The following is a 12,959-nucleotide window of genomic DNA, read 5'->3' as shown; positions in this document are numbered from 1 at the left end:
TATCATTGATCTCATTCTAACCTCGGACACGTCCAAAATCTCCAAGAAAGGGGTTATAGTATGCGGGTTAAGTGATAATTTTATGATATTCTGTACCTGCAAAAAACTAAAACAAAAGGCTGGCTGTCACAAAACAGTCACATCTAGGAACCTTAAAACCTACTCTAGAGAGGCCTTTAATCACGAACTGGAGAGCCTGGACTGGTCCGATGAGCTCAGGGGTACACTAGTTGAACAAACATGGCTTGGCTTCAAAACCGAATTCACATCAATACTAAACAACATGGCTCCCCTGTGAACCACCAGGGTTAAACATCACTCTGAGCCATGGATGCATTCGAACATACTGACCGCTATGAAAGCCAGAAACAAAACATCCTCTGAACTTCATAAAAGTGAGTCAAAGCTTGCCAAAAGCTTCAACAATGATCTCCAAGCCCACATGGTTAAACTCAGACAACAAGGAAACAGGCTAAGAAACGATGTAAATGCCATGATCAAATCTGCACAACATTTGTTTGTCAATGATACTACTGAGGAAAACGGTTTCTAATTTATGCAAACAACATGACATCAGCTTGTGACTGCAACTTGTTCCTGTTCGCGGATGACTCTGCCCTGTTGGTCTCTGACAGGGACAATTTGCAGGTTGAAAAAGCCCTCAGCTCTGAACTCGGTAGAATATGCACCGGGCTCGCTGATAACAAACTATCATTACACCTGGGAAAAACGTAATCCATTCTCTTTGGATCAAATAGCAATCTCAGTAAGGCCAACGGCTTCTCAGTTACAGTGGGTGACAATATTGTCACGAGGAAAGATGAAATGACCTACCTGGGTTCCATCCTAGAGGAAAATATTTCCTGTGACAAAATGGCAACCAATGTAATAAAAAAAGTCAACCAACGAGCAAGATTTTTGGACAGGATCTCCTCTCTGGTAAATAAGAATACTTTGAAGACTCTAACAGGAGCACTCATTCTATGAATATGCTTGCACCTCATGTTACCAAAGCACCTCAAAGGCCCTAAAAACAAGACTCCAAACATCCCAAAACAAACTGGCCAGGCTACTGCTTGGCCTTAGTACTAAAACCCACCTTACCCCTGCCCATTTTGATCATCTAGGATGGTTTAGAGAGAGTAGACGACAGAGTACAGCAACTTGCAATGGGCCTGGTCTACAAGATACACTATACCACAAAGATACCATGTACATGTCTAAATACTTCCTAAAGGTCAGTAAAGTCCACGACCACAACACTAGAGGGAGTTCCACTAATCACGTTCAACCCAGATTCGGCTCAAACAAGGGATTAAACTCGTTTTGCAACTATGCCACAATAATGTGGAACGCCCTACCAACAGCCGTAAAGGAATGTGAATCCCTACCCTCCTTCAAAACTGCTCTCAAGGAGCACCTACGGTGGCTGCAATTAGAAACTGGCCCCGGTAAATGTCAAAATTGTACTGAACCTGGGAAATATGCTTTTAGCTTCTGTGCTCCTGACACGTGGAACATCATACAACAAACTCTAAAACGAAATACTTTGGCATCCTTTGGTCAGTTCAAATCCTCAATCACCAACCATTCCACCATAATCTGCAGTTGTTTTAATTGATTGTACAAACTGTATTATGTTTGCATTCATTATATTATTTATTGTACTTATCATGTATTTATTATGTATGTATGCTTGACGTTATCTGGAATGAGGACTTACCCTGGATTAATTTCCGAGTTGAAAGAAAGATTGAAAGAATGAATGAACTGCGAGTCATTGTTGATTAGCACTAAGCTACCTGACACCAACTGACCTGTCTCAAGCTCTGACCCCTTTTCTTGATCCTCCAATCACAAATGTTCCCTCGGACAGCAATGGTTGTGATTGGAGGATCAAGAGAAGAGGGCAGGGTTTGACAACTGCCACTGCCTGCATTCAAACTATTACCCAGCCAATTAAAGTCACAGTTTGAGTGGTAACCCATTAAACTACAGGCCCTAATGGTGGCTAATAAGTAATATGCAAGTAATAAAGCTTAATAACTTTGTTGTAATAGCTGGTAAATACGATAGTGAGCACTAAACAAGTTATAATTTGTCTCTAGTGTAAGAGTACCTGTCCAAAGTTGCCTTCTCCAATGACATCTTCAAACTTGATATCCTCCCACTCCAGGATGGGGTACGTGAGGGGCTCAGGGGTTGGCTTTGGCCTCCGCGTCAAGGTAAGTGTCCCTGAATTGAACTGTAGGATAGTCTCCTCCCCCTGGAAAAGTCACATGTAACATATAGAATTAAACAAAAGTAAGTGTGGCCGCAAAAAAAGCCTAAATACCCAGATTCGCTAGTCTCATGTATAAATATGAAGATAGTGAAGATGATGAATAGGAGGAGGAGGAGGAGGAGGAGGAGGAGGAGGAGGAGGAGGAGGAGGAGGAGGAGGAGGAGGATAATATAGGGGTTCTTAAATGTGTTATTTCAAGGCCAGGATCCAAATAAAAAAAGCCTCTCGCTCTGGGACGCAGGCTCATTAAAGCACAGTAGCTGCACCTGCCAAGAGATCCTTATTTAGTAGGCCTGTGATCCCACTTAGATCTCTCCCCGTGTGTAAGAACCCAGACGGAGGTGGCATCTCACCGAGCCGGACTGGTAGGTGAAGGTCCGTCTGCGGTTGAGCAGGCTCTTGCGGAGGCAGAAGAGGGCCAGCAGAGCCAGCAGGATGGTGACACAGGTGACCGACACCGAGCCCACCACGGCCACGAGCAGCCGGTAACCCTCCGCACCCGGCCTCCCCGTGCCCACACCCTGGGTGGTGGGGGTGAAACTCTGGAGACCTGGTCGAGGGCAGAGGGGGAGGAGAAATGAGATTAGTGTCTAAATACTGGCTTGTTTAAATTGGTTTGAATTATCTTTTTCCTCCTAATTTTTCTGTTTTTCTCCCATCCCAATGTGGCTTGTACTGGCTTACAAGCGACTTACAAGTTCTGTACGACAAGCCATCAGGAAGGGCACAACTCTATCAGCTGAGCAACGATGTTCATCAAAGTGTTGAGTGCTACAGTGTAGGTTAGTTTATTAGGACAAGTGCATGACAGTACGGTTAGTTAGGGTTAGATATTTTTTTTTACATTTTTTTAGTATTTTTTAATTCAGATAATGGTTGAAGAAGTGCGTCTTTAGTCGACAGCGAAAGATTGGACGTGATTCGGCTGTCCTAACTGGGGTGGGTAGTTCATTCCACCATTGTGGGGCAAGGACTGAGAATAGGCGACTTCTCTTTGATGACCCTCCCGGAGCTTGGATAGGAGTAGGTCTGAGGCGGCCAGAAGATGCAGAGCGTAGGGGTCTTGAGGGTGTGTAGTTAGAGACCATTGACCGGAGGTAGGCGGGAGCGGTTCCCTTTGCCGCATGGTATGCTAGGTCGAGGGCCTTGAAGCGGATTCGTGCAGCAATGGGGAGCCAGTGCAGGTCCCTAAGAAGTGGGGTGACATGGGCCGACTTCGGTAGGTTTGAGATCAGGCGGGCCGCTGCGTTCTGAATGAGTTGAAGAGGCTTAGTGGCAGTGGCTGGGAGGCCAGCGAGCAGTGCGTTGCAGTAGTCGAGGCGGGAGATGACTGTTGGACGAGGAGTTGGGTGGCTTCTTTTGTCAGGAAGGGGCGGATCCTTCTGACGTTGCTCAGGAGGAATCGGCAGGTTCTGGTCGTCTCTGCGATGTGAGCAGAGAAGTTCAACTGGTCGTTGAGGACAACACCAAGGTTCTTGGCGGTCGGGGACGCAGTCACAGCTGCATTCTCAAGGTCGGTTAGGGGGGAGGATTTGGCCGGCAGGTGGAGCAATTCTGTTTTGCTTAGGTTCAGTTTGAGGTGGTTGGTGGTCATCCAGGCGGAGATGTCGGACAGACAGGCCGAGATCCGCTCAGAGACGTGGATATCTGAGGGAGGGAAGGAGAGGAAGAGTTGAGTATCGTCGGCATAACAATGGTAGGAGAAGCCATGAGACGTGATAATGTTACCCAGTGATTTAGTGTAGAGGGAGAAGAGAAGGGGTCCTAAAACCGAGCCCTGGGGGACACCCGTCCGCAGGGGGCGGGTGGCCGACAGGGTCCCTCTCCATGACACTTGGTAGGAGCGGTCATTGAGGTATGATGACAGCCATGTCAGCGCAGAGCCAGCCACTCTCATTCCTGCGAGGGCCGCAAGGAGGATCTGGTGGTTGACTGTGTCGAAGGCTGCAGATAGATCTAGGAGAATCAGGACAGAGGAGAGGCCTTTCGCTTTTGCTAAGTGAAGTGCCTCTGTGACCGCAATGAGGGCTGTCTCTGTGGAGTGACCAGTCCTGAAGCCGTACAATACAGTATGGCTCAATACAAACAATTGTCAACTCATTCCCCGCCAACAACGAGTTCACTCGTTATTGGGAGCCGAGGCTTGAACGCCAACAACCAGTTATTTGATCGTTTTTCCTTTTTTTTCGATATTTGTATTCATTATTCATCCAGGGACCTTGGTGTTACCATAGGGAATGAGTCTGAGATCGCCAAAGTGCAATATCGGCCGCATCCAGCTAGACGGCGGTATCGAGCACCCTTTGAAACCTTGTATCTTGGCCTGTGCAACGGTCAAATGTCACCGGGCTCACTTTTCTTTTTCGGGCGAATTATAACGATCGGTTATAACGATCGGATTGGGAAGCGTCAAAGGCTCCCGATGCATGATGTGTGGTGGATTATGTTGGCGACACGATCGACACCAATACTGGGACTCGCGATCAGATAATTGGAATATTCTTTTTGGGGTACCTCCTAGTGAAGGTAAGGGCTATATGATATCAATCCTGCATTGATCCAACCATGTCTTCACCCCGATCGCAACATGTCTGTGTACCGTTACTCCACAACGTATGCCGTTGGTGACGATTAAAGCATCGAAAAACGACCCCCCCCCCCCCCCCCCCCCCACCCCTATGCATTCATGATGAAACATGATATAGATTTGATTTGGGAATAATAGCGTGTACAGGCAAGAAACTGCAACGCTTATAGTAGAATTGACGTATAAGGCTATTACTCAGCCCTTCGGGAATTACCCCAGACCACACTATAACCACACTTATATTCACCACGGTATAACACAGGAACATATGGATGAAGACATTTATTCTTTTTCACATATTGAACGATAGATAGGTGATGTCAAATGGGCCATAGTATTGTATCCATAGCTATAATATAGAATATAGTTATAGCTCTACAAACAAGGTGACGCACTCCTATCTTTTAAAGCGTGGCAGTGCTAGAACGGGGTCCGACAAATCCCTGGCGGTCAATGAGTTAAGAGGATGCAGACCAGAAAAAGACTTTCATCTTTTTTACATCAGGGTCCCCCATTTTCAATTCATCAAGACATTTATGACATACATGACATACAGATATACATGTACTGTATGTGCTAGTCCGTCATTAGGATGGATTCCTGATAGACAGACATGTATACTTATACAGCATAATTACAGTACAACAAAAATAAGTTTGGCATCCAAAAAAGTGCAATAGTAATCTACAATGTACAGGTGATTAAGCTGGGTAAAATATATATAAATTAGTACTAATGAGTAATCAGATGTATGTACAGAGTTGTAGTATTAATACGTACAGTGATACAGGTATAAAACACTATGATAGTAAGCAGCGTAACTGGTAAGAGTAGGTAAGGGATATGTACAGATATAGATATAGTATCTACAGATGTGTAAAAAGGTTTGAAGATATATTATACGGTATAACAAGCCATAACAAGTTACGATGATATCTGATCTGAAGTGTGGAGGTATGTGTGGAGAGGAGAGAGAGAGAAAGGAGGGGTCAGAGGGAGGAGAGAAAAACAGACATGGAACCGACAACAGATGTACATGTAAGCTCGAACCAGGGGATAGCAGGTAAAAGCATTATACAAGTTGTTTTCCAGGAGAGAGAGAGAGAGAGAGAGAGAGAGAGAGAGAGAGAGAGAGAGAGAGAGAGAGAGAGAGAGAGAGAGAGAGAGAGAGAGAGAGAGAGAGAGAGAGAGAGAGAGAGATGGGTCAAAGAGTGATGGGGGAGGAAGGTATACAGGGCACATGGGAGCGAAGGAGAGAGATAGAACGAAAAAGAGGGGAGAGACCGACGAACGTAAGATACCGAGATACACAGGCTGTTGTTGGCTGTGGCTGGAATAGATAATAACCCAGAGAGTAAAATTCCTTACTTGGTTAGGTGGTCGTTCTCAAGGCTCGCTCCCAGAGACACTGCCTAATATAACCTAGATCTCTGCTGGAGATTTTCCATTTAAGAGTTATTTTTACCCCTGGCACCAAACTAAATGTATTAGCCCAGGGGAAGAACACTACTGTCCTGGCTGAAACATTGGGGAGGATAAGAGGAGGGACAGGGTGTCCTTACAGAGTGGTAAGAAGACAATAAAGGAAGATCAAAGACACTTGACTTGTAGGAAGTCTTCATTTTACTGGCCGATGCTTGACAAAATAGGTCTGTCTTCCTTTAGATTTTCTCTGCTTGGATTTCTGTCTTTCATATTTTCTTCCTCCCATCCTTCCTTCCTTCCTTCCTTTAAACTACATTCACATCCAAGAAACTGACAACTCCTCCTGTACACCTTCCCGATGACCTTGATTCAATTCAATCGAATGGACAGAATACATACTGCTACTCACTACGTCCCTATACTCACCGTCCCCCTGCGTCAGCGCCTGGACCAACTTGCTCCACTCCCCCGGCACCTTGGAGAAGGCGCGCACGCGGAACTGGTAGAGCGTGCTGCCATTGAGCGCCAGGACGTCCTTGGAGGTCTTGTTCCCATCGTCCGTGTCCACCCAGGGCTGGGGGCTCCCCTGGCCCACCGGCTGGTACTCTATGACGTACTTCACGATGCCTCCGTTGGGGTCCTCTGGAGGCTGCCATCTCACCTGGACGGCGGATATGGACAAGGGCAGCGCCTGGACGTGGCGCGGGGACGAGGGGCCTGGGATGGGCAAGTCGAGGGTATTGTCATCAACAAGAACTCTGATTTTGAACTCTGATATTTCATAGACCCTTTTCACAGTGTGTCCGAGCAGGGCGTACAGTAACTAATAATGGATTATGGTTCTGCTCCATTTAGGTGAGCCAGCATGCATAATACCAGCCCTGGCACTAGCACACCTAAATGGCATGGAACCAATAATTAATAGTTAATAGCCAATAGTTACCGCGGTTGTTACCATGCTATGACACAAACATGACATAAACATATCTAAAATGATCACTTTAAAACCATGGCACCTGAGATAAGGGTGACACGATGAGTCTAATATGTCCTGTGCATTTGTTACACTACTGTCCTATCAGCTCACATTTGATCAGCCACAATCCCTAACTCAGCCACACCCATCTTTAACATAGCCACACCCATCTTTAACTCAGCCACACCCATCTTTAACTCAGCCACACCCATCTTTAACTCACACAACCCTTGTGGGCAGGGGGAGAGTCACCAGCAACCAACCACCAATCACACTTTGCCCTGCCTGTTTTGAGCCAATTGGAGAGGCACTCATTTCCACCTTCGCCCGTTTTCCAGTCAATCCTTTACCCGTACCCGGCGTCACAGCTCCCACCCATAAGCCAAATTTGTCCCTGATGATAAACATGTAATTTTATCAAATTAGGGACTCAAATCGGTGCCTTTGAATGCTGCCAATTGTGGACGAGCTCACCAGCTAACGTCTTGCCCATTTCTAGCCAATCGGACGAGCTCAAGATATAATTACGTCCCCCCCCCCCCCCCCTTATTTGTAGCCAATGGAACAAGCGCTAGTTACCCTGGCTGTTGATGCGGAAGTGGTAAGGCTTGGAGGCGGGGCCCTGACTGCCACAGTTGATGAGGCGCACCACCACGGTGTAGTCCTGCTGGTAGTCCAGGCTGTGGAACTTGGTGGAGAGCACATTGAGGTGGGTGGTCTTGTCCTCCCTCAGCTTCTCCCCGGAGGGCGAGGGGCCGAACAGCTGCACTAAAAATCCACTGGCCGCGCCCACGACAGCGCCGTTGTGGTTGCCGGGCAACCGCCATCGCACGGTGGCGTTGCGGCCCTCCAGCGAGCTGATGTCGATCTCGGGCCTTACCGTGGGCTCTATGGCGACACAGAACAACCAATCAGGGAGGAGGGTGGGAGGGGCTCGGGGTGACTGCTACTCCTTACTCATTCCTCCTCGCTAAGTTGTTTCAAGTGGTTCCTTTTATTGTTTTGGTTTTGGTGAGTTTGACCAATTCGAGACAGTTTCACAGATGGTCTTATCGAAGGGTTTGTTTTTTTAGTAAATGGTAAATGGCTGCATTTATACAGTATAGCACTTTTATCCAAAGCGCTTTACAATTTGTTCCTCACATTTGACCCATTCACTCACACATTCACACACCGACGACGGAGGCAAAACCATGCAAGGTGCCGACCTGCTCATCAGGAGCATTTAGGGTTTAAGTTTCTTGCTCAAGGACACTTCGACACGCTGCCCGGGAGGAGCGGGAATAAAACCGGGAACCTCCGGATTACCAGACGACTGCTCTACCTCCCGAGCCACTGTCGCCGCAGTAGAGGACAGTCGATACGTCTGTCACCAGCTATGTGTTCTCAGTCTGCTCTGGCTCTCAGTCTTCTAGTCCCACAGGGCACTTTCACACTGGCAGGACTCCGGTTCAAGCTCCAGCTCCGTTCTGGAGCCTCTGAACCTTGGTGCTTTCTGGCGAACCAGCCCTCATTTACAACTATTTAAGCAGAACCAACGTTCCACCATCCTCCGTCATCAACGGGGGGCGTTACTCAGGCGGAAGTAAACACAACCATATGAACACGACAGTGGCAAGATGAGAGCCGATTCAAATGTATTGTCATTATACAGCACAAGTACAATACACCATCCAACCAGAGTGGATAAAGAAATGCTCCAGAAATAAAGAAATGCCTAAATGAATGAAATAAAACAAAAGAGAGATTTGAACCTGGGACCATAGGATCCACAGGCAGCCGTACTAACCAGTTGAGCTAAAGGGTCCGACGTTGACTGGAACTGACTAATCCATCATTTATACTGGTCAAGAGCCAATTGCGCAGTCGGTTAGTATTGGCATTAATAAATCAGATGTCATGCTAATATGTCATGTTCTACAGTAGGACTTACTACTATGATACCCAATAAACAAGTCATTAGAATAATAGAAGCCTACTTTGCTGGAACGATTAATTTAGAACGTATACAATGAGTTTGTGTGCGCTCGCGCGCTTAGGCTCACTACCTTTCTCCACGCATATTTATTTCTGGAGCATTTATTTATCCACTCTGGTTGGTACTTGTGCTGTATAATAACAATACATTGGAATCTAATCAAATTTTGAGATCAGTCGCAAATCGCTTCCTGTTGAATGGATCGATTGAGTGCAATGCCGAACGTCGAAACGCCGTTTTCGCTGGTCTTGACGGTCAAAGGAAATCTGTCTCCATGTTGTCATAATATTTCTCTATGACAAATTCCTGTTCATTTTCTTTTTACACCAGCCTCTGTAAATGACTTCATGTTTCCAGATCTCATTCACTCAACACGTGCACATCCTCTGAATTCTCTAAATTTTTCACAGCAAATACATGTGTGCTGCATGAGGCTTCAAATGTCCTATTGGCTCAGAGTCCTGCATGTCCCCTCCTTCCGTCTCAATCTCTAGTCCTCTCCCCCTCGTACTCAACACACTCACATAAACTCTCCCCCCTCAGCGCCACAGTAATCACTAACCAAGAACCCCAGAGCTCTAGAGAATAATTTTACAGTTTTTTATACAGATTTTACGACCCGTGACTGACATGACAAAGTCTATTATATTGATATATTTGCCTTAAGGCTACTGATCCACCAGGAGGATTTGAGTCTTATGTTGAATCCCTTGCCATTATTTGTGCTACTATGAGAAAGCTCATATTCCCTCTGGGGTTGTTCAGCTGCGGCCCCACATGGCTTCTTTTTTCCCGGTCAACTTTTAGCCAAATATAAAATGCTCTAACTTTACAGCATCAAAATATATACAAAAACTCAGGATTCGTTTGTCTAAACACAGTCTATTCTCTCCAATCCAACAGGTCGACTTTCAGTGGCGGGGCGACCCATTTGTTTCCATTTGGATGACAGATTACTCCTTTAAAACTCAATAATTTTGTGTCTGTTTGAATATAGCCTCTGTAATCCTCACCAGGGCAGTCAGTCTCCATGATGGCCTCTGGTCCCGGGTCTCCCTCTCCCCCCTCCCCCGGCCGACTCAGCTGCACGCGGACGTGGTAACGTGTCGCAGGCTTCAGGTTCATCATGGTGATGGGCTCTCTGTCGCTGTAGACTAACACACACACACACACACACACACACACACACACACACACACACACACACACACACACACACACACACACACACACACACACACACACACACACACACACACACACACACACACACACACACACACACACACACACACACACACACACACACACAGGAAGAGACAGAGAGGGAGAAAGATCACATTAGATTAGCTTTATTGATCAAAATGAATCAATGTGTATGATAAGAAGATAATATGGAAATGGAAATGTATGTGTCTGATATGGATATATTATTAGAAGATTGAATAATTGGTTGATATAAACGTATGTCTTGTTGTTTTTCATTTGTCTGTATGCCATGTGAATGTCTGAGTGTATAATGTAGGTCTGTAACTGTATTTTATGTGTTATGGACCCCCGGAAGAATAGCACTGCTGTGGCTAATGGCGATCCAAATAAACGTAAACTTAAACAAGGGATCATTTGTTTCATGCATACTGTATAAACAGGACACACACACACACACACACACACACGCACGCACGCACGCACACACGCACACACACACACACACACACACACACACACACACACACACACACACACACACACACACACACACACACACACACACACACACACACACACACACACACACACACACACACACACACACACACACACACACACACACACACACACACACACACTGGCACACCAAATAACACAGATAAATGATTAATAGTGGTGGAGGAAAAATCGATACAGCAATTTATGGTGATATTTTGCGTGCTGATATTATATTGATACAGTGATGCCAAGTATCGATATTATATTAAATTATAATAATAATTTAAAAAATCTTTCTTTCTTTCTTTTTTGCTTGACAATCCCATTTTACTGCAATACAAAATATTGGTATGAGGTGAACAGACTGAAAACGTTACCTTATTAAATAAAACAGATGATGTATATATTTGTATTGCAAATGGCAACAACGTTTTCCATTGGGGACATAATTATCAGGTAATGAACAATATTGTGACTGTAGTATTGTGATAATATTTGATCGTGAGGCCTCTGGTGAGTCCCACCCCTAATAGATAACAGTGCTCTTTGCTCTTTAAATCAGATCAATAGAAGATCCATCTCTTTTCTCACCTATGATGGAGGACCACGAGTCTCCGTTGTCCATGGGCTTGTAGAGGAGCTTGGTGGAGATGACGGGTCCGTCTCCGCGGTACGAGTCCAGGGGCATCACCACCAGCTGCTTGCTCCTCTTCTCCAGCAGCGTGGGGGGGGTGGTGGGCACAGGGGGCTCTGTCGTGGCGCATGGGAAAACACTAGATTTAGGTCTCAATGGATCTCAGTGAGATCTTTCAAATCTGCTCTCGTCAAATGGCTTTGAGACATTAATCTGATGAGAATTGAATTGGATCATTGGATCATGATTTATTTTGTGGGGTATGCTGATGTATCCCACGAAAAAGATAAAAATATCTACATTATACAAGCGAGTAATGTTTTATTACATTTGTTGGCAGTTACTTTACTGTTGCATACTGTATACACACACACACACACACACACACACACACACACACACACACACACACACACACACACACACACACACACACACACACCTTTGACAGTGAGGTTGAACTTGCGTGAGTCCTGGCCTCCGTTGGTGGAGACCCGGCACTCCCAGAGCCCTGCCTGATCAGCGGCCAGGTGAGGGATCTCAAACTGGGCTGTGCTCTTATTGGAGTCCATGGTGGTACGGGAGGCCTGGGAGACATGATCACACACCAAGCCTGTGAGCCACCACTAAGGGCAGAGTGGCTAATCGTGAGTGAGTTACTGGCTGAGTAAGCCTAACAGCTCCAAGGGGGAATTCCCCTTTGGCAAACCAGTAGCGGTTTGGTTTCCCATGCATGAAGTTCGCAACCATGTGGATTATAGTGGTTCCGTGACCCAGATGTTTTTTTCCATGAGGGGGGGGGGGCTGAAGCCTAGTGAGCCTAATATCTCCCTTGGCCAGGGGAGGGATAGCCTTTTGGCTGACCTGTAGATGTTTGGTTTCCGATGTGGGGTGGGTTACTTTAACAAATACCGTCCTCACCTTGAACACAGTGCTGTCCAGTTTGCGGAGCTCAATGCTGTTGTGACTGGGCAACGGGTTGCCTGTGGCTGAACACTGGATCCTGGGACTGGAGTTGAGGTTCCACTCCAAACTACTGGCCATGTCCAGGATCTGAGGAGCGAGGTCTGAACAAGGGAAGACCAGCGGAGAACAATATTCACTAGATTAAATACAAACACAGGCTTCTTTATTTGTGGACATGAGCTACTCTCTGCCAAAGCCAGAAACCAGAGAAGGAAGAATCAAACTCGGGATGTCATCACGTATAAAATCTGGAGAAGATCCATTGACAATGCATGGGAGACTGATTCTGTGGACCCACGGAGCGTTTGTTTTGTTATAAATATCCAAATAAGTTTTATTCTATCTGTCTCAATTCTGAAACAGAAAATGTACCCTATGAACCCAGAACATTCCCCTGGG

General features: G+C 46.1%; 1 protein-coding gene across 2 annotated transcripts in view; it reads right to left on the bottom strand.

Annotated features, from left to right (window-relative positions):
- The window catches only part of tie1 (tyrosine kinase with immunoglobulin-like and EGF-like domains 1), a 68,376-nt gene that overhangs the window by 41,717 nt on the left and 13,700 nt on the right, over positions 1-12,959 (bottom strand). For both annotated transcript variants that reach the window (XM_084310246.1, XM_084310247.1), the window contains 8 exons: positions 12,516-12,661; positions 12,037-12,181; positions 11,552-11,710; positions 10,264-10,404; positions 7,852-8,160; positions 6,723-7,013; positions 2,638-2,834; positions 2,120-2,266 (listed from right to left, as the gene is read on the bottom strand). In XM_084310246.1, the coding sequence (XP_084166372.1) occupies positions 2,120-2,266; positions 2,638-2,834; positions 6,723-7,013; positions 7,852-8,160; positions 10,264-10,404; positions 11,552-11,710; positions 12,037-12,181; positions 12,516-12,661 (1,535 nt within the window). The remainder of the gene's footprint in view (positions 1-2,119; positions 2,267-2,637; positions 2,835-6,722; positions 7,014-7,851; positions 8,161-10,263; positions 10,405-11,551; positions 11,711-12,036; positions 12,182-12,515; positions 12,662-12,959) is intronic.

This window comes from Notolepis coatsorum, assembly GCF_963971535.1.
Source record: "Notolepis coatsorum genome assembly, chromosome: 3".
Classification (NCBI taxonomy): domain Eukaryota; kingdom Metazoa; phylum Chordata; class Actinopteri; order Aulopiformes; family Paralepididae; genus Notolepis; species Notolepis coatsorum.
This window is presented reverse-complemented; position numbering and strand designations above follow the sequence as displayed.